We start from the raw sequence: 27,481 nt of genomic DNA, 5'->3' as shown, positions 1-27,481 counted from the left end.
TCTCATAAGATATATATTTGGATAAAAAAAAGATATATTACATTATAGTATTTCACTTTAGTTGTTGTTGTTGTTGTTGTTGTTGTTGTTATTATTATTATTATTATTACTACTACTACTACTACTACTACTACTACTTTGCAATTGTTAATTGACGTAAAATTATTTTCTTTTTTATTGTGGAATGTGAATTTTTATTTTTTGTTGATCAGTGGAAAGTGAATTTATTTGGCCTTAGTTTAACTAAAATAAATAAAATGACACATATATTTGTATATATAGTATAAGGATATTTTTGTCATTTCAAAAATCAGACACACTTCTTTCTCTTCTTTATCTCTCTTCTTTCTCTTGTACCAAACAATACATCAAATCTACTCTATTTCTCACATATTTTTCTCTTCCCACACTCTCTCTCACCTATTTCTCTCTTCTTACTTTCTTCTCACAACCAAACACACTCTTAATGAAAAAATGAATGAAAAATAGTATCTCGTATTAAATGATGAAAACTATAGACACGAGAATAAATTAAAAATATATATAAATAGGTCCTTATATTTTATTTTTTTTGTTAAGTAGCCTAGTGACTATAAGACCCTTTGTATATATGGCAATCTTATTCCTTTAATTGGTATGAATGCTATTAAGACTACAAAGATCTTTCTTCAGAGCATGTACTGCTAAATCAATGTGATGAATAAGGACTGAGAAAGGTTAAGATAATACCAAATCAATGCATGAAAAATTCAATGCATGAAAAATCATAATAATTCAGGAATCATTATAATGATAATTGAATAATAATAATTTGGAATAATTTGCCATGTTAGTTAGAGTGAAAACGATATTTTACAATGAGGGTAAAAATCATTTCAAATTTTGTGGGACTAATCCATTTAGTGAGGGTTGTGGACAAACAGTTTTTAACTATTCTGAAAGCAAGAAATTAAAGAGTTCTACCAGCAAAATCCATTATGGAACATATAAAATTACTGTTTTTGGAGTTGTCCTTATTACAAACAAGTTAAAAGTTTGGAAGCTTTGGTGGTGGGATTGACATGCATCGCAGCCATTATCCATAGAAGAAGAGGATTACTTTTCCCACCTATGCCTTTCCTCGCACGCCCTATTTTTTTCCAATTTTACCCTCGGTACATTCCGGATTATATAGTCCGGAACGAACCAGTGCACAGAACTGAAACAGATTTGCATGTCATTGTGGTTTTTATCATTTTTTTTCCAATAAATCATTATATATGTTTGTATAAAAGACAATTAACTTAAATATTATATCAATATATATATATATATATATATATATATATATATATATATCATTATACCAAAAAAAGTTGAATTTATATCATTACACATTTCACCTAATGATATACATTTCAACTAAACTAATGATATATATCTAATCTATGGCGCCGAAAGATCAATGGGACTATCATCCACTTCAACCTTCACACCAGGAGCAGGACCAGCACCAAGCCTCTCATCGGGATCAAGATTTTCAACAATGTACAATTCTTCATCATCTTTTATGACCGTTACACCCGCCGCCCGACTTAGCTCATTATAATCTGCCATCCGGCTGACATATCTATCAGGCCAAGTGTTTGCATCCTCTCGATGGTATTGTCTCCATAGAGCGGAAGTGGGAGGAATCGGACAACCATCCTTCAATTTCAAGGCCATAAAATGGTTGTCATTCACATATGCCAGACATATCAACGGATCGATAGTTGGAGGCGGCGGTGGACCACATAGAGGGAAAAAGGTTTCTGATTTCCCAATGGACAACACAACAACCGTTTGGCTGAATTTCTGTGCGATGAGGAACCCCATATCCGGCATTGTCATCCATTTATCCCGTGGTGCATTGCCAATACCGGAGTAAGATAAAGCGTCTGAGACCTCGTTATACCGCCTATCATCATTAATCATCCTCCGATAGCGGTCATTTTCTACACCGATAAACTCTTTGTAAAGGTTGTACCGGACTAATACGTGATCATCAACAGTCAAGTTCTGTAGGACCGCAACTGGTCGGAACCCACAATGGCCATCACCGGGTACATCCGTAACCTTTTCAATAAAGTCATGCATCCAAATTGGGATTTGGTCTTTGTGTGGTATGTGGACTTCAACGATTGTTGGCTTCTTTGGATTTTTTGGAATTGGCTTAGGAGGAGTAGGAGACATGTTGCTTTTCCGTGCACTCTTTCTACTCGTCCCTGTTGACCGTGTCTGTGAACCCTGTGTTTCTTGCTCCGGAGTCAACAATCTCCCATAGGGAAGGGGCCCGCCTTGTCGATCGAATGATTTGCTTATCTTTCTTTGGAGCTCCTTTGGTGGTGACCTTATTTGGCGGTGGACGCATAGAGGTGGTTTCCGGTAAAACAAATTGTCGGAATTGTTCTTTCAAATGCACCTTCATGTTGTAATCGGCGTCCTTGAACCGGGCCTACAATGTGTAAAAAACTGTCATTATTGTTGTTGATGGAAAACAGTCAGAAACATGCATTCTGTTACCACTACTGATACAGTCCGGATTTTATTTTTCGAACCACATAAGGTAATCCGGATTATAAAATCCGGAACATCCCGATACACCCCATGCATGAGCCTTAAATGTACTTGCATGGGGCATAAATGCTACCTCTCCGGATTATATTTACCAGAACCCATCGATTATGTCCGGAATATATAATCCGGATTGCACCAGTGCAGAATCCATTGTGGAACATATAAAATTAATGTTTTTGGAGTTGTCCTTATTACAAGTTAAAAGCTTGGAAGCTTTGGTGGTGGGATTGACATGCATCGCAGCCATTATCCGTGGTGTCTAAAAGTTACTTGTTACATGCATTTCTATAGAAGAATTTATCTCTTTCTCTATCTATCTATAAAGATGAACATATACACACAAATTGAAAGTATAATTTTCAGAACCTATCTTTTTTAAGTGGAGTGTATTTCCCAATATAAGAGGACTATGAAGTCAACAATTTTCTCAGGATCAGAAAGGACTTTGATGGGTCCTGTTGAAAATGTTGCATTCCTAACAATTTTGAGATTCTTCATCTGCACAAGGTTTTAGCATCCTTTCAAACAGGAGCAATTGAACAAACATCCAGAAAATCTGCCTAACAGATTCCTATGATTATGCTAAACTGGGTTTTCTAACTATGCAAATTGATTCTATACACTAATAATCTTCGGGAACATGATATGATGTGCATCATCTCATAGCAGCAAATCAGTTGTATGTGTGCAAACACTTGGTTCTGAGAGAGGAATGCTGACATTGACCAAAGCCTAAAACATAATGAACATAAATAAATAAGAATAATGACGAAAATATGATTTTTTATATACAGGCTAGAGCAATATAAAGCATAAAAAATCATTCCTGTCAATTCCATATAACCACAATATATTATGGAGACTATAGGTCATAGGGTTACCCTGTTGAGTGATTCTCATTAGATATAAAACATCTATTGCTTATAACCACAATCTATTGCTGAATATCATTTCACCATTTACAAGCAATGATTGAATAATTTATCATCCAACAGATAATATGACAAGAAGAAATGAAGAAATGAAATCAGGACTCCATCCAATTCAGAACCAGTTTTCTCAAATTTTATCTGCCTTATAAAATTTCTCATTTAATAAAGAAAAGAAAAGCTTTTAGAGGACTGCTTGCATATATACTCTACATGTAAGGTGCACAATGAGATAATGAACCTTTTTATACTACTTTTCGTCAAGTCATCAAACTACTTCTTTATTCTAGCTTTAAAAGAATGCTTCCTCTAGTCCTCTAGTAGTATTTCCTACTGATATATGACTTTGCAAACTTAAGTAGAGAAAAGGATTAGTAGATGTGTTACATTTTAACAAAAAAAATCTATCTTATTTTTGTTAGCTTTATGCATTGAATGAAGTGTAAAGACTTCAAGTTGGGTTAAATTTAAACATGCATTGCAGATGTGTAAAAAAATCTCCTCAGTGAATATTTGCATTATACATTAAATGAAGCGTTAAGACATTAACTTGTAATTGCAACACTATTTATGATCATGGGGTGATTTAAATGTTTTTTATAATCTAAAAGTCTTATGAATTCATGTGCAGTAGCTCATTAATTTGAAATTAGTTTTCTTAATCTTTCCTAGTTGAAAACAGAGAAATGGAAGGAGCTAAAGTTGAAAATTAAAGAGCAAAACCTTCTTTATCCTTCAACATGCATAAACTCATCCGATTAATTTACCATATGAAACAATTTCAAGTAGTGACAATAACATACATTTACAATGCAATTCAGTTATACATACATAAATAACATTGAAGCATACAAACAAAGAAACAAAGTTGTCAATATTTCTGACAAGAATATGATAAATAGTAAACTAATAAACATTTCAAAACATAGCAGCTCAGCACATGTTACAAATGCAGCCACTCAAGAGTTCATAATACAATGTGAAGAAAATGGTGAAGGAGAGTATTGCACAAGCTCATTGTTCTTGTTTGTGCCATCTTCTTAAACATGCTCATTGTCACCAGAGAGTGAAAGTAGCGACTCGGTATACACGACAACTTCGGATGGACTGTTGCAGAAGGAGCGATGCCCTAAAAACTGTCCTTTGTCATTATACTTCACCAATCTAGTACCACCATATTTTCCAATAATATCACCATTTTCTGTAGAATACATTGGGTGAAAGTAGTCCGCAAATCTGGAATAGTACAGAGGGTTAAAGTAGTGACCAGGAATGACTTGCTGAGGAAGAACAAGAGTCTTAGTCCAAGACGAATGCACTTTGTATTCTTTCATAACCCATATTTCAATTGTATCATTACCAGTGTCCTTAACCCATAGACTGAGAAATTCTCCAAATACCCACAAACCAGAATGTACTAATGCTCTGTGATCAACATCATTTGGAACAGGCATCTCAAACAATTTCCTTTCCGTTAAATCAAAGCCAACAATGACATCCAAAACTAAATCACGACGCGAAGACAACCAATGAATAGCCCCATTAAAAACCACCCCTTCTCCTTCTCTATAATCGTCGCCATAAGGTAAGTGATTACCCTCGATTTCTTTCCAAGTATTGTCTCTAAACGAGAAAAACTCCAAATGTGATTGAGGAACACCAACTAAGAATGGATTAACTTTATTGGACAATAAAACCACCACATAATCATCTCTAGACTGATCATAACCAAAGCCATATAGATTAACATACGCTTCGGAATTAAAAGCAGACATTGGTATTTGTCTTTTCGATCCGGTGGATGGATTCCAAATGTATATGTTTGGATGACGATACAAGAATATAAACCCTCTACATGACCCTTTAATTTCAAAGGGAAAATAAGAGTCTGGAAGGGAACAGTTAAAGTTGGGTGAAGCAGGAACATTGTTAAGAAATGCATCAAAATCTATAGATCGAATTTCAGGAGATAGAGCTGAAATGCATAAAAATCTACGAGTGTGTTTTGCAAAGTTAAGTTGGAAATGTGAATTTGCAAAGTGAGGATCAGAGATAATAGAAAACCATAACTTACAAATGCATTTGAAAAATATAAGAGACTTCACCGGTAACCTCAACAGAATTTGAATGATCAGTTCTTGAGGAAGATCCATGCTTTGAGCAACGTTACTCTTCACACTCTGCTTTGATCAAGCCCTAATTTTTCAAACGGTGCTGAAGACAAAATGAAAGCGAAAGACACGCAGTGGCAAAGAAAATATATCTACACGTAATGGTAAGAGAGAGAGAGAGTAGTGGGCTTGGGCTTGGATCAAAATGCTAATTGTACACCTCCAACACTTAATTGCTTTCTTTTATTCTAAATTAGTAGTGTATTTACCGGCATTATTCAGGTTAGACATATAATTAATGATGACCACAATTTTGTATGCAAGGTATCCACATAGAAAATTTACCACGAACCAATACAGGACGAATATCTAAATAGATACACATAAAAAAAAATCTTATTTAGGTCGTCCACCGTAGACAGAACCCTCGTTTACATACAGGAAAAGAAAGAACATGTTATTTGTGTTCATTTCCTTACTCATTTTACCTACAAATTCTAACAAATCAAATCCCATAGTAACTTAAAAAAAATATTAAGTGTTTTTTTTAATCATCTGATTCTCAGGAAAAGAGCCCTAATAATTTGGAGTTCAGTTGTGAGGTAAGTAAATTATGACTAAGAATTGTTTTACCTAAAATTGAACTCGAATTCTCCCAACACGATGTGACTTAACGTGACACATCGATACATATCAAAGCTACTTGGCAGAGAGATTTGTTTTTGTCAAATAACTTAATAGACAATTTCCTTTCATCTCAACTTAATAGACAATTTCCTTTCATCTCTTAAAATGAATAAAATATAAGATTTGACCTTCAACCCTTGTACATTGCAATGTTTCTATCAATTAGACTATGCAGACAAGTACTATAGAGAGAGTATTTTAACCTTACAAAATTTAGAGGAGCAACATTTACATTTTCAGACCCAAAAAAACAAGGGTTGAATATGTTTTTGATCTCTATAAATATGTCAATTTTTCGTTTAAGTCCCTCTAAAAAATTTCTTCAACTTTTAGTCCCTAAAAAAATTTCCATCTTCACTTTTGGTCCATCTTTTAAAGTAAAATCATATGTAGAATCCATGTTTTTGAATAAAATTTTACAAAAAAATTCATAGTATTATAAGAATCTCTCCAAAAAAATAATTCGAATTTTTTAACAAAACATGAATTTAATATGAATTTTTATATTTTTTTTACAGTTAAAAATTCATATTTAATTTATGTGTTGTTAAAAAAATCTATTTTTTCTGGGAAATTTTTTTACATTATTCTACACATTTCTGCATAATTTCATTAAGAAATACAAAAATTAACTTAAAAATATGGACCAAAAGTAGTGATTGAAAATTTTACAAGGACTAAAAATTGAAGGAAAATTTTAGAGAGACTAAAACTAAAAATTGATATATTTATATGGACCAAAATGTAGTTTACTTTAGTTTTTCATCATATAAAAACTTAATTAATAGTTACACATTTAAGAATTTGTTTAGAGTGTAAGAGACAAAATTCATAACGTTAGCATTTAGAGACTGTTTCTTTGTAATCCCCGCGTTCTTCTTACTTTGCAAGCTCAAAACTTCGTTTTATTAAAACAATTCCGTTCACACAAACTTCAAACCTTACCATTATCTTCATCAATGGTGAATCACAAAGATGATTTTACACATGACGTATTTCTGAGTTTCAGAGGCGGGACACGCTACTCCTTCACCGATCATCTCTATCACTCTCTTCTCCGTCACGGAATCAACGTCTTCAGAGACGATCAAAACATCAACCTCGGTGACGAAATCAGACCTTCACTTCTACAAGCAATCGAAGCTTCTAGAATCTCCATCGTTGTGCTGTGCCGTGATTATGCTTCTTCCACTTGGTGCCTTGATGAACTGGTTAAGATCGTTGACTGTTATGACAAAAATAGAAAATCGGTATTTGTTGTTTTTTATAAGGTAGAACCTTCAGATGTTAGGTATCAGAGGAATAGTTATGAAATTGCAATGATTCAACATGAAAAGAGATTTGGAAGTGAATCGGAGAAGGTGAAGGCATGGAGGTTGGCTTTGAATCGTGTTTGTGCTCTCAGTGGATTACATTGCAAAGATAATATGTAAGTCCTCAAACCTTTAATTAATTAATAGAAATGATATTTTGACAACCACTTTTTGACAACTTTTAGACAACTTTCTCTCTCATACTCACATGATGTTGTTATTCTCTCTTCCTTTTTCTCTCTCCATTGTTTTTGACCAATAAGAAGTGAGAAAAACAAGGTTGTCAACAAAGTTGTCATCAAATGGATGTCAAAATATCATTACTCATTAATTAATTTTCTAAAGTAGGATAGTACACCAACAATGGAGTGGTAAAAACTATAAAGCATAGACTCCGACACGGACACTCAACACAACACTGACACAACACATTGACACATAGGACACCAACACCCCTGCCTATATAAATGCATCTAACTTGAACAATTTATTTCATTAAAAAAAAAAAATCTTATAACAAGATACAATAGTATTTAGCCGTTATTTATCCCTCTACTATCGAAAATTTAAAAACGTTGTAATCAACTTTAATGTCTATAACCACTTTTATAGCACATCTTTAACTCTTGAATCTACTGTGCATAGAAGCAAAGAAACAAATTCAGACAATTGTTTGAGTTGTCCGACACACCTCACGTAAGTGTTGTATTGGTGTTGGACACCAGCCCAAGGAGTGTCAAAGTAAAGATGAAAACAACTTATTTAGGACACTTGTCCGACACGTGTCGTATGGGTATCATGGGAGTGTCAGACACCGCCGCCTAATCCTAGAGGTGTCCATGCTTCATAGGGTAAAAGTATTTGAGTCTATGGTGTTCAGTGGCAGATTTTACTTTAGTGGTGATTTTACTTCAGTGGCAGAAAAGACTGTGGAAGATCCTTCCCTGAGTTTCAGGACACCGAAGTCTACAACAATAGAACAAATTTGTTCATATATATAGGATCAATAGTTCTAAATTATGATATTTGTCGGTATGATTGGTGTACATTTTACTTAATCATTTTATCCCTACTTTCTTTTGATTTATCATTCTTATTGTATTTCTGTACAGCTATGAATATGAGTTTATTGAGAAGATTGTCAAAGAGATCTCAGCTAAACTACCTCCCATGCCTTTACAAATTAAACACCTAGTCGGACTCGATTCTCGTTTCGAACAGGTGAAGTCTCTTATTGATGCCAATTCTGATGATGATGTTTGCATGTTGGAAATCTGTGGAGGTGGTGGAATAGGAAAAACAACATTTGCCTGGAAAATATATAGCAATATCAGTCATCGATTTGAAGCTACTAGTTTTCTTGCTAATGTTAGAGAAAAATCTAATGAAAGCACTAGGGGACTGGAAGATCTCCAAAGGACACTTCTGTCTGAGATGGGTGTGGAGACGCAAACCATGATGGGAAGCACGTTTATAGGAAGCTCTGTAATAAAATGCAAGCTTGCTAACAAAAGAGTTCTTCTGATACTCGACGATGTTGATTCGGTAAAACAATTGGAATCATTAGCTGGAGGACAAGATTGGTTTGGTTCTGGTAGCATAGTCATTGTAACAACAAGAGATATCGATGTTCTACATAAGCATAAGCATGATATTAAAATCAAAACATATAAACTCGAAGAGCTAAATCATCATGAATCCACTGAACTCTTCTGTTGGTATGCCTTTAATATGAGTAGACCTGTAGAAAACTTTGAAAGAATCTCTTCTCAAGCAATAAGTTATGCAAATGGTATTCCATTGGCTTTAAAGGTAATAGGATCCAATTTGAAAGGTAAGAACATAGAGGAATGGGATATTGAATTGAAGAAATATAGAAAGGTACCAGATGCTGAGATTCAAGGTGTATTGGAAATCAGCTACAAAGGCCTATCTGACTTGGAACAAAAATCTTTTCTGGACATTGCTTGTTTTTTCAAAGGGGAAAGATGGGATTATGTTAAAAGGGTACTAGAAGCTTGTGATTTTTTCCCAGTTATACGAGTATTCGTTAGCAAATGTCTCATAACTGTAGATGAAAATGGTTGTTTAGAAATGCATGATCTAATACAAGACATGGGTAGAGAGATTGTTCGGAAGGAGTCGACATCAAACCCTGGTGAACGCAGCAGATTATGGTCTCATCACGATGTTCTCGGTGTACTGAAAGGAAACTTGGTGAGAATTATATCATTTTCACTTTGTTAATATACCTTCTTTTTTTTTAACTTTGGCAAATATATTTTAGTCTCAAACTATCTACATTTTTCATGTATTATGTATAGGGAAGTACCACAGTTGAAGGAATAATGCTTCATCCCCCAAAACAAGAGAAAGTAGATCATTGGGCTTATAATGCCTTTCAAAAGATGAAAAACCTCAGAATTTTGATTATAAGGAATACATTGTTTTCATCTGGACCTAGTTATTTGCCGAATAGTTTACGGCTACTCGATTGGAAGTGGTACCCATCAAAGAATTTCCCGCCAGATTTTTATCCATACAGAATTGTTGACTTCAAGTTGCCTCATAGCTCGATGATATTGAAAAATTCATTTCGGGTACACACATTTGCTTCAACATTTTGTATTTATTTTATTTTATTATGTGGTAAAATTGTTAGTATAACCAGCAAGAGTTAAAAATTATCATAGTTGGTTGTGCTTTAATCATTTCAATTATATTTTGTTTTGCAGATTTTTGAGGACTTGACATTCATTAATCTCTCCCATAGTCAATCCATAACTCAAATTCCTAATCTGTCTGGAGCTAAAAACTTAAGAGTGTTTACGGTTGATAAATGCCATAAACTTGTAAGGTTTGAAAAATCCAATGGATTTTTGCCGAATCTGGTGTATTTAAGTGCTTCAGGGTGCAGTGAGCTCAAAAGTTTTGTGCCAAAAATGTATTTGCCCTCCCTTCAAGTGCTTTCATTTAATTTCTGCAAAAAATTTGAACAGTTCCCACAAGTAATGCAAAAGATGGATAAGTCATTAAAGATTCACATGATAAGTACCGCCATTAAGGAGTTTCCAAAGTCTATTGGTAACCTTACAGGCCTTGAGTATATAGACATGTCAATTTGCAAAGGGCTCACAGATCTATCAAGTAGCTTCTTATTGCTACCAAAACTAGTCACTTTAAAAATTGATGGATGCTCTCAATTAGGAATATCATTTAGAAGGTTTAAAGAGCGCCATTCAGTGGCAAACGGCTATCCAAATTTAGAAACACTTCATTTTAGTGAGGCGAATCTATCATATGAAGATGTTAATGCCATTATTGAAAAATTTCCAAAACTGGAAGATTTGAAAGTTTCGCACAATGGGTTTGTAGCCCTCCCAAATTACATCAGAAGATCTCTGCACTTGAAAATTCTTGATGTGAGCTTCTGCAGGAATCTTACAGAAATTCCAGAACTTCCCTCAAGTGTTCAGAAAATAGATGCAAGCCACTGTCAATCCTTAACTCCTGAGACATTAAGTTTTCTCTGGTCTAAGGTTTTACTTCTTTCTGTATTATTTACTTAATAAAAGATATTGTCAATCTTTAAGTAGTATGTTGATGCAAACACACTAAATGTCTTTTGTTTTGGCATCACAGGTTTCACAAGAGATCCAAAGAATACAAGTTGTAATGCCAATGCCGAAAAGGGAGATTCCAGAATGGTTTGACTGCAAACGCAGTCAAGAGATTCCGCTTTTCTGGGCTCGCCGGAAGTTTCCCGTTTTTGCTTTAGCATTAGTGTTCCAGGAAGGAAAAAAGACAGTCAGTTGGTCAATGTTTTATGAAGGTATGAATTTGTTTACTGAATTCATAGCCTGGCACACTGTTAGCCTCCATTTGTTTATGGATGGAAAAGAAATTTGTGGCAGGGATTGCCATTATTTCAATGTTGGGGCATCTCATGTGTTATTGTGTGATCTGCGAGTTTTGTTCAGTGACGAAGAGTGGCGGGACCTTGATACAAATATTGGCGAGGAATGGAAGGCCGTTCAGGTTCAATATGATTCAGCCTTGATTTTGACTAATTGGGGAGTTTATGTCTACAAGCAAGAAACAAGCATGGATGATATCCAATTCATACCTCCCAATCACAACTCCTTTTCCTACGTGCCATCCTCATGTTTGGTTCCAAAGGGATCTGCAGAGCAACAATTTAAACATGTGTTGGAAAGTTTCAATCCTTTATTTGAATCAGAAGAAGGTCCATTGAGCTCTTCAAAAGTGCTTTTGCGGTCTTTGAGGAATGCCAAGGCTGAAGTTATAGAAAAGACTTCTTCATCTGCCTATGGGTTAAGTCTAAAGCAAGACGATGAAGATTCTGTAGAGGATGTGATTCAAGTGTTAGAGATGTTCAAAGAGAATATGTCAGAATATTTTGCTGATTCATCTCCTGAAGTTCATCAAATTGCAACCGGAGTTTTGGAAAGAATATTGAGGGCACGGGTAGAATTAATGAAGGAAAATGGCTTGGACATTGGTATGCCTATTATACTAGAGTATACTGATGCATCAGGAGCTACACATCGACGCTTTTGGGGAATCATGGAGATAAAATTGAGAGATCCATTTTACAAACCAGTGTTGAAGAGGCAAAACCAACTTGCCTTGGAACTTGGAACGTCTGAGCTGAGCGTAATCATTGTTGAATTGAAATGCCAGCCTGTAGGTACAGAGGAAGCTTCAAGCTCTAGCCTTGAAGAATCCTTGGAGGAAGGAAACTACAATCCTGAATTGGAAGAGTTAATGAGGAGGATAGAGAAAGATGCTATGAGCTTCAATAAATCTTATGGGAAAATGAAGGCATCTATTGTTCAAACTGATGAGTCCATTTCAGAAAATTATCTATTGGAAACATTAATCTTCGGAAAACTATGGATTTTGGGAAAATTGACAATGTTTGGATCAGCGACCAAGTTCAAAGTCACATCTTATGGGAAGATGAGGGCAGAAGACGAACCTTTCCGCATACTGAGGAGATTTTTTTGGGGTTCGATCTTTGGTCTTCTTGCCCTAATTCTATTTTCATTTTATTTCTTTGTACGTGTGTGCCTTTATTTGTATAGGATACCAATAATAAGGAAGTTATTAGAATGGGGTTGGTGGCTTGTCAAGCATATTTTTTTAACTTGTAGGAAGTTAAAAAGGGGAATTGGCAAGATTATTAAGAGAATAAAAGAGAAGGAATTGTAGTGGCAGAATGTTTGTAAATTTGTCCACAAATGTTTGGCTTGTCTATAGCTTTGTTCATAAGGGTTTTACATCTTTGTCTATAATAGTTGCATTGTGAAAGGATTTGTCTTGAATTGCATTCAGGTATAATCTTGATCCTTTAACATTACTGCATTTTTTATCTTGTGTTCTTGTTCTCATTCTCATTTACCGTGTGTAGCTTTCAAATAAATGATGATTTTGGTTGTTTTTGCCATTTTTCTGACTGAAATTGTGCCATTTGCATCATACACAGCTTTCAAATTAATATTTGAACATCTAAAATTTTTAGTTAATTATCTAAATTGTAGGTAATTGTGTTCAATGGATAATTAATGAACATAATTAACGATGTATTTAAATTGTGTTAACTATCTAATTTTTTTTCGAATTTTGATGTCAATTTTGTATAGAAATCTAAGGAAGTTTCTCTTTCATTTTTCTACTATGTGGACTTCCATATACTATGTATATGTACAGTAGCCGAAACATCACAAAAACTTGCACAGTTATGACTTGGTTATGAACTAGTAGTTGGAGTCCTAATATTTTTGAATGACTACGGTGGCTCAAGTTCTGATTCATGAGTTCTAGTCTTCTGATTCATGAGTTCTGATTATTTATTCAAATATATGTACAATGCTTTATGTACTATAAAGAATTATATAAGCAAAAGTTGCATGTATGCTATACAAACTCTACATAAAGAATCAAAGAATTATCTATTGTGTGTTTGCATCATCCCTTTAAGGTATCAAAGGAAACCTAAATTGCGTACATAAAATTACTACTATTAAATAATTAAGTAGCATGATCACATAAGGCTCTTACTAATTCTTCTATTTTCTACAAATATTTTAGTAAATATAATTAATTTGTTGATTCCTTTAACAAAAAAGAATTAATTTGTTGATACGTGTGAAACAAGAAACTTTTGCTTACAGGTGGGTAAAACAGTGTGTGTGTGTGTGTGTGTGTGTGTGTGTGTTATGGTAATGTTGACTATTATGTAGTATTTTGTTTTAAGGAATTGTATTTTACGGTTAAAGTCAAATCCATGATTCATATAAAAAAAACTAGGAACGTTTCTTTGTAATCTCACGTTCTTCTGACTTTTGAAGCTCCACACTTCATTTAAAACAAAAGATTCTACAATTTTACACACACAAACCGTAAAGCTCAAAATTAAAACATACCATAATCTTCATCAATGCTAAATCACTACGAAGATTTCACTCACGATGTATTTCTGAGTTTCAGAGGCGGAACACGCTACTCTTTCACCGATCATCTCTACCGTTCACTTCTCCGTCATGGAATAAACGTTTTCAGAGACGATCAAAACCTCAAGATCAGCCATGAAATCGGACCTTCACTCCTAAAAGCAATTGAAGCCTCTAGAATCTCGATTGTTGTTCTGTGTCATGACTACGCTTCTTCAACATGGTGCCTTGACGAACTTGTAAAGATCGTTGACTGTTATGAAAATAGTGGAAAATCGGTTTTCGTTATATTTTATAAGGTGGAACCTAGCGATGTTAGGTATTAGAAAAATAGTTATGAAGATGCTATGAGGAAACATGAAAAGAGATTTGGAAGGGAATCAGAGAAGGTGAAAGCATGGAAGTTGGCTTTGAATCGAGTTTGTGCTCTCAGTGGACTACACTGCAAGGACGATGTGTAAGTTATGCTATTTAGATTGAAGTTAGAGGTATTTATTCTGTTAAGATGAATTTCTGTACATATGTATAGGATCAATGACTTGTAAACTATCATCTCTCTCATTCTTTCTTTTTTTAGTTGAGCAATCTATTGTATTGAATCATTTTCTCCTCGTGCTCCTTTGATATCTCATTCTTCATCTTGTATTTCTATGCAGCTATGAATCTGAGTTTATTGAAAAGATTGTCACAGACATCTCTACTAAACTACCTCCAGTACCTTTACAAATCAAACACCTAGTCGGACTCAATACTCGTTTCAAACAGGTGAAATCTATTATTGATATCGACTCTAGTGAACGTATTTGCATGTTGGGAATTTACGGAGCTGGTGGAATAGGCAAAACCCAATTTGCCTTGCATATATATAACAAGATCAGACATCAATTTGAAGCTGCGAGTTTTCTTGCTAATGTTAGAGAAAAATCAAATGAAAGCATCGGTGGTCTGGAAAATCTCCAAAGGACACTTTTGAATGAGATAGGTGAGGCGACGCAAGTGTTCGGAAGCTCATTTAGAGGAAGCTCTGAAATAAAACACAGGCTTTCTCACAAAAGAGTTCTTCTGATACTCGATGATGTTGATTCTGTAAAACAATTGGAATCACTAGCTGGAGGACATGATTGGTTTGGTTCTGGTAGCATTATCATTATAACTACAAGAGATATAGATGTTCTACATAAGCATGATGTTAAAATCAAACCATATAAACTACAAGAGCTAAATCATCATGAATCCACTTAACTCTTTTGTTGGTATGCCTTTAATATGAACAGACCCGTAGAAAACTTTGAAAAAATATCTTCTCATGCAATAAGTTATGCAAAAGGTATTCCATTGGCTTTAAGAGTAATAGGATCCAACTTGAAAGGTAAAAGCATAGAAGAATGGGAAATTGAACTGCAGAGATATAGAAAGGTCCCAGATGCTGAGATTCAAGGTGTACTGGAAATAAGCTACAGATGCCTGTCTGACTTGGACCAGAAAATTTTTCTAGACATCGCTTGTTTCTTCAAAGGGGAAAGATGGGATTATGTTAAAAGGATACTAGACGCTTGTGATTTCTACCCAGTTATACGAGTGTTTAATAGTAAATGTCTCATAACTGTTGATGAAAATGGTTTGCTACAAATGCATGATCTAATACAAGACATGGGTAGAGAGATTGTACGGAAAGAATCAACATCAAACCCTGGTGAACGTAGCAGATTGTGGTCTCATAAAGATGTTCTTGATGTACTGAAAGGAAATTTGGTAAGAATTTTATCATTTTTACTTTCTTAATAGACCTTTTTATTTTTGAACTTTGGCATGTACTGAGTTCTACTGGTAAGAATTTTGTTCTTGATGTATTTTTTATTTTTCATGTATTTTCTTTAGGGAAGTACTAAAGTAGAAGGAATGATGCTTCATCCCCCAAAACAAGAAAAAGTAGATTATTGGGCTTATTCTGCCTTTAAGAAGATGAAAAACCTCAGAATTTTGATTGTAAGGAATACATTATTTTCATCAGGACCTAGCTATTTGCCAAATAATTTACGGCTACTCGATTGGAAGTGCTACCCTTCAAAGGATTTCCCACCAAATTTTTATCCATACAGAATTGTTGATTTCAAGTTACCTCATAGTTCTATGATATTGAAAAAGCCCTTTCAGGTACACCTATTAGCTATAAGGATTTATAAATTAACATAATTGAGTATTCTCTAGTCATTTCAATTATATTTTGTTTTGCAGATTTTTGAGGATTTAACATTCATCAATCTCTCCCATAGTCAATCCATAACTCAAGTTCCTAATCTGTCTGGAGCTAAAAACTTAAGAGTGTTTACACTTGATAAATGCCATAAATTGGTAAGGTTTGATATATCCATTGGATTTATGCCTAATATGGTGTATTTAAGTGCTTCTGAGTGCACTGAGCTTAAAAGTTTTGTGCCAAAAATGTATTTACCCTCCCTTCAAGTGCTTTCATTCAATTACTGCAAAAAATTTGAACACTTCCCTCAAGTAATGCAAAAGATGGATAAGCCATTAAAGATTCACATGATAAGTACTGCCATTAAGGAGTTTCCAAAGTCTATTGCTAACCTTACAGGCCTTGAGTATATAGACATGTCAATTTGTAAAGGGCTTGAAGATCTTTCAAGTAGCTTCTTATTGCTTCCAAGACTGGTAACTTTGAAAATTGATGGCTGCTCTCAACTTGGACAATCATTTCAACGGTTCAACGAATGCCATTCAGTGGCAAACAACTATTCAAATTTAGAAGCACTTCATTTTAGCGAGGCTAATCTATCAGATGAAGATGTTAATGCCATTATTGAAAATTTTCCAAAACTGGCATACTTGAAAGTTTCACACAATGATTTTGTATCCCTCCCAAATTGCATCAGAGGATCTATGCACTTGAAAAGTCTTGATGTGAGTTTTTGCAGGAATCTTACGGAAATTTCAGAACTTCCATTGAGTATTCAGAAGATAGATGCAAGACAATGTCAATCCTTAACTTCAGATGCAACAAGTGTGCTTTGGTCCAAGGTTTTACTTCTCTCTCCATTATTTACATAATAGAAATATTGCCAATTTGTAAGTAGTATGTTGATGCAAACACACTGATGTCCTTTGAATTGGTTTCACAGGTTTCGCAAGAGATCCAAAGAATACAAGTTGTGATGCCGATGCCGAAAAGGGATATTCCAGGATGGTTTGACTACATTTGCAGTCAAGAGATTCCGCTTTTATGGGCTCGCCGTAAGTTTCCCATTGTTGCTATAGCATTAGTGTTCCAGGAAGTAAAAAAGACGGACGATGTTTCTAAAGTCTTTGATGATATAAATTTGTTAACTGGAGTCAAAGGTTGGCACACTGTTGGCCTCCGTTTATTTATTGATGGCCAAGAATTTTGTGGCACGGGTTGTCAATATTTCATTGTTGGGGAAGATCATGTGCTATTGTGTGATCTACGAGTTTTGTTCAGTGATGAAGAGTGGCAGGACCTTGATGCTAATCTTGGAGATGACTGGAAGGCCATTCAGGTTCAATATGATTCAGATTTGGTTCTAATTAGTTGGGGAGTTTATGTGTACAAGCAAGAAACAAGCATGGATGATATTCAATTCATACCTCCGAATCGCAATTCATTTTCCCACATGCCATCCTCATGTTTGGTTCCAAAGGGATCTGCAGAGCAGCAAATGAAACATATGTTGGAAAGTTTCAATCCAAGAGACATGTTTCATGATTATTTGCCTTTATTTGAATCAGAAGAAGGTCCAGTCAAGTCTTTAAAAGTGCTTTTGCGGTCTTTGAGGAATGCCAAGGCTGAAGTTATAGAAAAGACTTCTTCCTCTGCCTATGGGGTAAGTCTAAAGCAAGACCATGAAGATTCTGAGGAGGATGTGATTAAGGTATTAGAGATGATAAAAGAGAATTTATCAGAACATTTTGCTGATTCATCTCCTGAAGATATTCAAATTGCATGTGGAGCTTCGGAAAGAATATTGAGGGCACGGGTAGAATTAATGAAGGAAAATAGCTTGGACATTAGTATGCCTATTATACTAGAGTATACTGATGCATCGGGAGCTACAAACGACGCTTTTGGGGAATCATGGAGATGAAATTGGGAGATCCGTTTTACAAACCAGTGTTGAAGAGGCATAACCAACTTTCCTGGGGACTTGGGACGTCTGAGCCGAGGGTAATCATTGTTGAATTGAAATGCCAGCCTGTAGATACAGAGGAAGAAAGAAACTACAATCCTGAATTGGAAGAGTTAATGAGGAGAATAGAGAAGGATGCTATGAGCTTGAACAAATCTTATGGGAAAATGAAGGCATCTATTGTTCAAACTGATGAATTAATTTCTGAAAATTATATATTGGAGACATTGTTATTCAGAAGACTAATGATTTTAGGAAAATTGACAATGTTTGGATCATTGACCAAGTTCAAGATCACACCTTATGGGAAGATTAGGGCAGAGGACGAACCTTTCCGTAGACTGAGGAGATTTTTCTGGGGTTCGATCTTGGGTCTTCTTGCCCTAATTCTATTTTCATTTTATTTCTTTGTACGTGTGTGCCTTTATTTGTATAGGATACCAATAATAAGGAAGTTATTAGGGTGGGGTTGGTTGCTTGTGAAGCATATTTTTTTGGCTTGTAAAAACTTGTGCAGGGGAACTGGCAAGATTATTAGGAGAATAAAAGAGAAGGAATTGTAGTGGCAGAATGTTTGTAAATTTGTCCACAAATGTTTGGCTTCTCTATAGCTTTGTTCATAAGGATTTTACATCTTTGTCTATAATAGTTGCATTGTGAGAGGATTTGTCTTGAATTCAGGTATAATCTTGATCCTTTAACATGACTGCATTTTTTTTTTTTATCTTGTGTTACTTCTCGTTCTCATTCTCATTTGTTGTATCCAATTTCAAATTAATGATGATTTTGGTTGTTTTTGCCATTTTTCTGACTGAAATTGTGCCATTTGAATCATACACAGGTATGAATAAGGTGATTGAATATAACAATGTGTCTCGACTTATTAACCATCCACTGAACACAAGTAATCAGGCAGTTTTGAACACAAATCGTAGTTAATGAATATAATGTATATTTGAACATCTCAAAGTCATGTATATTTTAAGACAATTTGGTTGGTTAATGGATTTATGTATAATATTTGAACACCTGGAAATCATGGTTAATGACATTCTAAATTGTAGTTAATTGTGTTCAGTGTTTGGTTAATGAATTGAGGCGCTTTCTTATATTCATTAATCGCTTACTAAACGTAATTAACCACATTTAAATTGTGTAAAGCATGTAGCTTTTTTGTGACGAACTTCGATGTCAATTTTGAATCAAAAATATAAGGAGGTTTCTCTGTCATTTTTCTACTGTATTTCCATATCTGTATATGTACAGTAGTTTGTAGATAATGAAGATGGAGCTGGAAACAATCATAAAATTTTGCAGGCTTTATATAATCAAAACTGATCATTTATTCAGATATATGTACAAGGCTTTATATACTATAAAGAATTACAAACAAAAGAACACATATCCTATACAAGATCTATAGAAAGAATCAAAGAATTATCTATTGTGTATGTAACATCCCTTTAATGGATCACAGGAAACCTAAATTGCATAATTATGCGTGTACACCTGCGGAGAGGAGTGGCTGACATTTAAGCTCTTCAAAATGTTGCTTTTGAGAACTATGGTTTCCTGAAAGTAGCCTCCAAGTAGTTTTCGAGGGATAAAAAATGTGCACGTTTGCCAAAAGTACTACTTGCTTCCACGTTTGTGTATCCGTTTCCGTGTAATATTTTTATGCCAAAAGCTTTGACATTGATTCTTCGACTACGAATCATTATGTGAGTCGTTGCACATGCACTCTGGGACAGGATACTTCGTGACATCCCTCCCGACCTTGCTAGTCCTGAGTTCCGGCTGTCCTAATGAATTCTGATGCAATTCTTTGACAATTCTGTTAAACTCTGCTTCAGGGAGGGAAGAATTCAGAAAATAGGGATGCATTTGTCTTTTGTTTGGGGTTATGTATTTCTTGTGTCCTGCATAGGCCCTGTGACCCTGGAAGGAATAACATTTAGGTTCAGATATTAGAAATTGTCAAATGAAGAATCTACATTAAATATGCGTATGCAATATTACATTTACAATATATTTATGCAACATCCATCAATGTGACTATCTTAATTGCATGATTACAATTTATGGAGAAAATATGTTTTTGGTCCTATAAAATCACGACCCATCAACATCCCTAAAATAATTGATTGTATCATCAGTCCTTTTTAATTACTAAAAGCACACTATTTTTATTAAATATGAACACTAAAGGTGAGTACAAATTTTATAGGGACTAAAGTTGAAAGGTCGCAATCTTTTCTTATAAAATATGTGTGAATACAATATATATGAATGCATGGCCAATATATGTAAGCATGATTGCAATATAGTTATGCAACAATCATCAATGCTTATGTGAGTATCTTAATTGCAAAGCACTCTTGCTGTCATTATATAGTCATACCTGAAGCGCATGGCCCATATTTCCTCCATGAGATGGCATGAAAACATCACTCTTCTCAGAAACTATGTAATCTATGGCAGCCATTAGAGAAGCTTTCTTCGCAAATGGTTCTAGTTCTCCAGGCAATGCAAGATCTTCCTTATTATAAAGATGTGGAAACTCATGGATTAATGGATGCAAAGCTTCTTTTCCACCCAATGGTTGTCCCCCAGCCCAATAAATTCTTGCATCTTTTTGAGCTCCTAAAGCTTTAAGCAACCTATAAATCCAAAACAAATAAACAAAACTCTGTCACACTAATATTCAGAAACCACTGAAAAGTGAAGCCTATAGGATCTTTGGATAAACAACTTAATTAAGCGCTTGTAGCATAAGTGTTTATGTATACGCTATTTCTATAATAAAAGATAAAATAAAATCGAACTATATTTATATAAACTAAACTGATTTCATAAGCTATCTTGGAGAGCTTGTGGGAATAAGCTGGAAACAGTTTAATGACATGTCATAAGTTGTTTCCATAAGCTCTCCCAAATAGTTTCATAAGTGTAAGTGCCAGTAATAAACTCGAATAAGAGAATCCAAACAGACTCCTATACAAAAGTAGAAGAATTTAATATTTACCTGGTAACATCCATGGCAGTCAAGGGACAAAGACCAGCCATCTTTCTTTCATGGTAAGTCATGTTTGATCTTCCTTTCAAGAGCTCCGGTCGTTCTCTCCTCTCATTCTTTACAATCTCGTCAAACTCAGGACTTAGACCAGGTAGACAACCAGTCCTCACCCACACATCCTTTTCCATTCTTAGATGAAGAGCAAGGTAGGGTCCTTTGCTTTGCATTCTCTCAGCAATCTTGTTTCCAAGTTCTTGAACTGGTTTCGCAAATCTCAATGCACTAAAAGCAACCTGAAAACATAGGTGAGATGAGAACATTTAGAATATGCTACCGATTGTTACACAAATGAAGATACTATAGAGACTTCACAGTACCTTGCATCGAAGCTTCTGAAGATCCGAAGGAAGATCCTTCGATAGCCTTGAATCCAAGCTGCGTAAAAGCAAAACACCTTCTCTGTTGAACTGCAAAGGACAACAAAGACTATGTTAAACTTTTGTTTAACAAGAACAATAATCACTCACTGCCCAAATTTTTATTTCCACAAAAGTCAAAGCTTTTATTAGTTAACATGATATATACAAGTTAATACACTTTCTCATCAAAGAGACAATCATTGTGTGAAAATTATCAATGCAAAAGTAGATAAAAACTAAGCAACAACTTAGTATTGAAACCTAAACATGCTAAAACAACATAAGAGTAATTAACAAAAAAATCTTACTCTTTTGAGATAGCGCGAACGGATCCAACTTGGAGTGACATGAAGAGGAGGACTTCCCTCCACTGGCTTTGTCATCAAGTGTGTTGATGGCAATGACGAAACCACCCGCACATCATTGGCAAGAACATTCTTAAAGTGCTCAAAATCAAATATATCAGCAAATTCACTGCAAAACAAAACCAAAACCAATAAGGAAAAACATAATAAATTACAAAAAACTCTCTTCTAGCATTCATAAATAAGGAAAGAAATTTAATCAACATTAACAACAAAACATAACCAGTATCAAGAAAGAACAAAAAGATTGAAACTATAGCTAGAATAGAACTATGCTTAAAGCTTAAGCTCCAAAGTTGTTCTTTCTCAAGATTCAGTCCAAATTTGTAACAGCTAAATATATATCCAAATTTGGTCTTCATCAAACAATATTGAAACAAGACAATCTATGCTTAGGCTTAGATTATGCTCCAATATTGGTCATTAGGAAGATTTAAGTACAAAATTGTAACAACTAAACCTTACATAAAACTTCATTCAATAAAATCATCACAAACCATGAACAAGAAGATTAGTAAAGTTTACCTTTCATCTCCCCAAATGACATTAACTTGCAAAATAGGAACAACCAAAGCAGCACCAAGAATCCTTGCAATAACAACAGCATCAACAATTTGATTCCTCTGCTGATTCATCCCACCAGAAACAACCACCATAAGATACCTTTTTCTATTCTTAACAATCCCATCACTTTCTCTTCTATAATCTCTACTGAAATCCAAACAAGGCTTATACCCTAACCCATCTGGTTGCTTCCAAAACTCACTCTTTTCAACTCCCTCACCCTTTTCTTCCTCCTCCAAGTCAACTCCACTAGGAACCTTTGCTTGCAACATTACATTACCTATCAAAGGAAGTGAATTTGACAAACTACCATCATTCAAAACCTCATCTTTATTCATTGAAACAACACCAAGTTCAGATTTTGAATCAAACCCATTTGAGATTGAAGGGTTTTGAACAACCCCAAGTTCAGATTTTACCAAAACATCACCATTAAAAATCTCATTTTTATTCATTGAAACAACCTTAAGTTCAGATTTTGAACCAAACCCATTTGAGATTAAGGGTTTTTCAACATTTGTAGCACATGGGGTTTTAAAAAACGGTGTTTTAAGATTGAAACCAATCATAAACAAAGCAAAACCACCAAGAAAAAAGAGTGTGAAAAAGAAGAACAATCTTGAAGGGTTTTTCCATTTTGTTAAGGTGGTGAAGAAGAAGTTTGAAGCAATTTTTGTTGAAGATTTCTTTGGAGTTTGATCATCAAGTAATGATTGAATAGAAGAAGATGAAATGGAATTGATTATTTGTGAAGGAACTGAGATGTATGAGAGTTTCTTTGCATTGTTCTTTGACTTAGCCATTGAAGATGAAAGAGAAAGAAAGAAAGAGTATTGGGTTTTTCTTGTTGAATGTTTGGTTTTTTTATATACTAAGAAAGAAAGAGTGTTTCTTTACAACAAAGCTTTGTTGTGTTGGGTTTGAGTTGTTAAATGTTTTTCTTTTTTCTTTTTTATTATAGAAAATGGAATAATAAGAGGAGAGAGAAAGAGAGAGGAAGAATAGTAGAGAGAGAAAGGGCGGCGGGAAGAACAAAGTCATACGCGTGAATCAAAAATAAGGAGCTGAGGGGTGTGACAATATTTTATTTATTTCCATTCATTGCTATTGATTTTTACTCGTTTTCTTATAAATTGCCATTTCATTCATGTTTATTCGTCAGAATTTTTTTTTTTGTCAATTCAATTATAGATTTGATTTGTACTTTTAAAGAAAATGACAACGGTTTTGTGAGTTTAACTCAGTTAATAAAGACATCGTATAATATATGCAGAGTCAGAATTTAAACCTCAAACACCAACTACACTTCTCTACATTTAAAAAGTGGGAACTCCAGTCGCTAGGCTAGTTGACAAAAAAAAAACTAACAAATGTATATAAGGTACGTTTTGTTAAGGAGTGTCTAAGATACTTTTTAAAAATTTCAAATCAAAGTCTTTCAACATTTCAATTTTCAATGCACTAAATATATACACCATCCGGTCACTATTATAAGCAAAAATCAACATTTTAGATTCATTCATTAAATGATTGTATGTGGTCTATAATAAAGACTATATATGTCATTTAATGAATGAATCTAAAATGTTAATTTTTGCTTATAATAGTGACCGGAGGGTGTATATTTTTTTTCAAAAGTTACTGTGTAAAGCCTTTAAAAAGTGACACAAGGCGGAGGTGGCCTAGATGGTTTGCGGGAGAGGCAGCAACCCAGGATACCATTTTTCTAAGGGTACCAAAATTATTATTTTTTTCTTAATAGTTATCGGTACTATTTAGATTTTTTTAAAAAATTTATTTTAATTAATTCTATTGAAATTATAATTTTAGAGAATTTTAATTCTGAATGAATAATTTTGCAACAAAAAAAATGCAAGAAAGACATTTGAATAATTAAAAGGATACACCTTTATTGATTTGTCTATGGTATAAAAAATATTAAGATCGGTGTTCAAATACTGAACATCTCACTTATTTTCATTTTCTTTAAAAGAAGAATTTTTAACCACTAAATTTTTTGACAAAAAGAAAATAAAATAATTAATAATAAACTGCTCCTTTCATTTTTAGTAGCCTTCTCGGTACACATTGTGCTGAGAGGACTGCTATAACAGTGTTAATATAATCCATTTTTGTTTGTTAAAAAAATTATTATTATTGGAATTTTTTTTACGGTTTAAAAGTGAGTGTTTCCTTCGTTTTGTGAATGAATTTTGTAGTTTAATTAAGAGAAATGATATTTGTACAATCATTTTGTGACAACTTTTAGACAACTTTCTTTCTCATACTCAGATTATATTCTTACTCTCTTTCTTCTTTTTTCTCTCTCCATTGTTTTTGACCAATGAAAAGAGAGAAAAGGAAGGTTGTCAAATAGATTGTACCAAATGGTTGTTCAAATATCCTTGCTCTTTAATTAATTATGGTATGCTTGTTAGGGAGTACTTTTTTGGTTTTATCTATGTCCCTTCCTGATAAATAAAAAATACATTGTCTTTGCTCGTTTTCTTCAATAAATAAACACATTTTTAGGTAGAACTTTCTGCCTAAATTAGGCTATACTGTTATTAGTAATCTAATCATCAATTGCTCCATCCATCTAAGTTATTTTTTTATTTTCTCCATCCATCTAAGTTACTAGTTAATCTAAAGCCAAAATTAATACTCCCTCCGTTTCAAAATGAGTGTCATTTTAGGTGTTTACACACATATTAAGAAATGCAATGATTAAAAAAAAGAGAATGGTTATTTTACCAAATTATCCTTATTAACTATTGGTTAGTTTTAAAAGTAATACTTTGGAAGTAGTGTACAGAGTATTAATTGGAGGGTACAATTGAAAAGAAAAAGTTATTATTGCATTGGAAACTGAGAGTGACATTCATTTTGAAACAATTTTTTTTGGTTAAAGCGACACTCATTTTGAAACGAAGGGAGTATTAATTTGCATATTGACTTATTTTCGCCTCGAACAACTTATTTTATAAACAATTTTATAAACAAAGATGACATGCAGAATCAAAAGTAATTTCTTTTGATTTTTATATATATTTTCTCTCTGTCTCAACATAAATGATTTAACTTATTATTTTGCGTATGTTAATAGACAATTTTAATCTTTAATAATTTAATGACCTATTCACAAACATTGTTCTTGCAAAGAAAGTCAAGCTCGAATGTTAAACAGGGAGAGAACAAACCAAAAGAATTTGAATTTTAAAAGCACATGTTGAAATAGTTCATACTAGTATTCTTGGAGTGTGAAAAAAGCTAAGGAAAAAGATGGATGATATGGCAGGATGGAATGGAATCTTGGGTTAGGCTTCAGTCTTTATATATACATGTAATAATTGTATTATTTATATTTATAAGCAGAAAAAAACAGATAAGTGTGTTGTTTCATGGTAAAGGCCAGCTGCCAAGTATGAATGAATGAACCAATCAAGAAAGGTAGCATTCAAGACTTCTGCCATTCCACGACAATACACTATTTAGCAATTTGCATTTTCATAACTTTCTAACAAACAAAATACTCCCTCAGTCCCTGTAATTATCATTTGCCCTTGATAAAAGGGTGTTTATATATAGGGATGGAGGGAGTAAAATATTACTTCAATATTTTATTTTTCAAATGACCAACAAAACACAAAATAAAAGTTTTATTTGATACAATTTGTTTTGACATGTTTGACTTCCTAACATCAGAGGTATAGCTGACATTTTACATATATAGAGTATAAAGATCATGCATAACAATATTATGTCTTCTAAATTCATAAATATTGTATTTACGATGATTGATTTTGTCATGTAAAAAGATTCAGCGACGCCATTTGTTGTCTGATTGCTTTCTACTTATGTGTAATTTTTTTTGTATATATTAACATTGTTTTAACATCTGTATATATTAACATCTATTATGTGGATTAAAAAGTATATTTATAAGAGGAAAAAAAATTATAATTAGTAGGTGCTACATCCATTTCATTAAGATAATCTCATTATCCTTTAATTATATGATTAGCAGGTGCTACATCTATTTTCGTTAAGATGTTCCTATTATTTATATACATCTTATATCCTAGGTTTTTCTTTGAAAGGGAAACATTTTTATTAAATGGGCTGGCTATAAGTGGTCAATCAGATTTAATTATGTGAGAAAGATTGCTTGAGTAGTCTTCAATCCAAACTTTTGTTTGGAACTACATGGGTATGTGAACTAGTTAATTATCCACAAGGATACATATCTATTTTTCGAGGGGACCAGTTTAAATATCTATTACATTACATGACTATATAGGCACATGATAGGAAGTAAAAATATTAGATCTTTATTATTGAAAAATGTGGTTATTGAAGTATTTTCCCTTTCTTTCATTTTTTTAGTAGTTTAATGACTAGATTCAAACACATAATGTGTAGAAAAGTGAGGAATCTGAAGTTTAAATCACGACTCATACATATATAATGTTCTTGATATTTTTTTTTTTTTGAGGGAATGATCTTGATAGTTATCAATTGAGTTACACTTACGGAATATTTTTTGGTCAAATAGTTTAATGATTAGATTCACACACATAATATGCGGAGATGTGGAAATCTGAAGTTCGAATCACAACTGCTGCATATAATGTTCATGATAATTACAAATTGAGCCACACTTACGGGACCCTTAATAAAAAATTTCTATTGAAATACAATAATACAAAATTATTAGTATGACTTTATAGTAAAATTTTAGATGTTAAGCTAAAGTCTAAAGATACTTTGTATCAAAAAAAAAAGTCTGGGATACTATATGTTTATTGGATATTAAGATTAAAAAAATATAATTAGATCGGTG

At 33.7% G+C, this 27,481-nt stretch overlaps 4 protein-coding genes, 1 long non-coding RNA gene and 1 pseudogene across 6 annotated transcripts; 2 read left to right on the top strand and 4 right to left on the bottom strand.

Annotated features, from left to right (window-relative positions):
• Positions 1 to 1,425: 1,425 nt before the first annotated feature.
• LOC146926988 (uncharacterized) lies at positions 1,426 to 2,211 on the bottom strand. Its single transcript, XM_085707000.1, has one exon. It carries the CDS (start codon positions 2,209 to 2,211, stop codon positions 1,426 to 1,428), a length of 786 nt encoding a protein of 261 aa, XP_085563126.1.
• Positions 2,212 to 4,248: 2,037 nt separating this feature from the next.
• LOC146926987 (F-box/kelch-repeat protein At3g06240-like) lies at positions 4,249 to 5,771 on the bottom strand. Its single transcript, XM_085700424.1, has one exon. It carries the CDS (start codon positions 5,675 to 5,677, stop codon positions 4,565 to 4,567), a length of 1,113 nt encoding a protein of 370 aa, XP_085556550.1. The 5' UTR covers positions 5,678 to 5,771; the 3' UTR covers positions 4,249 to 4,564.
• A 1,349-nt stretch (positions 5,772 to 7,120) lies between these two features.
• LOC146926985 (TMV resistance protein N-like) lies at positions 7,121 to 12,940 on the top strand. The gene is made up of 5 exons (XM_085700422.1): positions 7,121 to 7,751; positions 8,748 to 9,852; positions 9,960 to 10,235; positions 10,371 to 11,174; positions 11,278 to 12,940. Exons 1-5 carry the CDS (start codon positions 7,282 to 7,284, stop codon positions 12,868 to 12,870), a joined length of 4,248 nt encoding a protein of 1,415 aa, XP_085556548.1. The 5' UTR covers positions 7,121 to 7,281; the 3' UTR covers positions 12,871 to 12,940.
• LOC146926986 (uncharacterized) lies at positions 8,605 to 8,946 on the bottom strand. Its single transcript, XR_015005567.1, has 2 exons — positions 8,827 to 8,946; positions 8,605 to 8,791 (listed from the first exon to the last, which is right to left on the bottom strand). It is a non-coding gene; the product is annotated as an uncharacterized LOC146926986 (long non-coding RNA).
• A 1,042-nt stretch (positions 12,941 to 13,982) lies between the features above and the next one.
• On the top strand, positions 13,983 to 18,953 carry LOC146926984 (TMV resistance protein N-like; annotated as a pseudogene). The gene is made up of 5 exons (XR_015005566.1): positions 13,983 to 14,568; positions 14,768 to 15,863; positions 15,990 to 16,265; positions 16,347 to 17,150; positions 17,252 to 18,953. The product of XR_015005566.1 is annotated as a TMV resistance protein N-like (transcript).
• A 622-nt stretch (positions 18,954 to 19,575) lies between these two features.
• LOC146926983 (O-fucosyltransferase 20-like) lies at positions 19,576 to 23,464 on the bottom strand. Its single transcript, XM_085700423.1, has 6 exons — positions 22,600 to 23,464; positions 22,018 to 22,183; positions 21,668 to 21,757; positions 21,300 to 21,583; positions 20,676 to 20,934; positions 19,576 to 20,212 (listed from the first exon to the last, which is right to left on the bottom strand). Exons 1-6 carry the CDS (start codon positions 23,439 to 23,441, stop codon positions 19,982 to 19,984), a joined length of 1,872 nt encoding a protein of 623 aa, XP_085556549.1. The 5' UTR covers positions 23,442 to 23,464; the 3' UTR covers positions 19,576 to 19,981.
• Between the last annotated feature and the right edge of the window lie 4,017 nt (positions 23,465 to 27,481).

The sequence above is a fragment of the Medicago sativa genome, chromosome 4, assembly GCF_051527215.1.
Source record: "Medicago sativa cultivar Bolivia chromosome 4, Bolivia_mono, whole genome shotgun sequence".
NCBI lineage: Eukaryota > Viridiplantae > Streptophyta > Magnoliopsida > Fabales > Fabaceae > Medicago > Medicago sativa.
The sequence above is the reverse complement of the archived record's forward strand: the minus strand, read 5'-3'. Positions and strand labels throughout refer to the sequence as shown.

Excerpts from the sequence above, each read along its gene's own strand:
- LOC146926985 (XM_085700422.1), top strand. The coding sequence starts at position 7,282 with ATGGTGAATCACAAAGATGATTTTACACATGACGTATTTCTGAGTTTC. Across the intron at positions 9,853-9,959 it reads GTGTACTGAAAGGAAACTTG|GGAAGTACCACAGTTGAAGG; the intron begins GTGAGAATTATA and ends TATTATGTATAG. Across the intron at positions 10,236-10,370 it reads TATTGAAAAATTCATTTCGG|ATTTTTGAGGACTTGACATT; the intron begins GTACACACATTT and ends TTTGTTTTGCAG.
- LOC146926988 (XM_085707000.1), bottom strand. The coding sequence starts at position 2,211 with ATGTCTCCTACTCCTCCTAAGCCAATTCCAAAAAATCCAAAGAAGCCA.
- LOC146926987 (XM_085700424.1), bottom strand. The coding sequence starts at position 5,677 with ATGGATCTTCCTCAAGAACTGATCATTCAAATTCTGTTGAGGTTACCG.
- LOC146926983 (XM_085700423.1), bottom strand. The coding sequence starts at position 23,441 with ATGGCTAAGTCAAAGAACAATGCAAAGAAACTCTCATACATCTCAGTT. Across the intron at positions 21,584-21,667 it reads TTCAGAAGCTTCGATGCAAG|GTTGCTTTTAGTGCATTGAG; the intron begins GTACTGTGAAGT and ends CTATGTTTTCAG. Across the intron at positions 20,935-21,299 it reads ACTGCCATGGATGTTACCAG|GTTGCTTAAAGCTTTAGGAG; the intron begins GTAAATATTAAA and ends TTGGATTTATAG.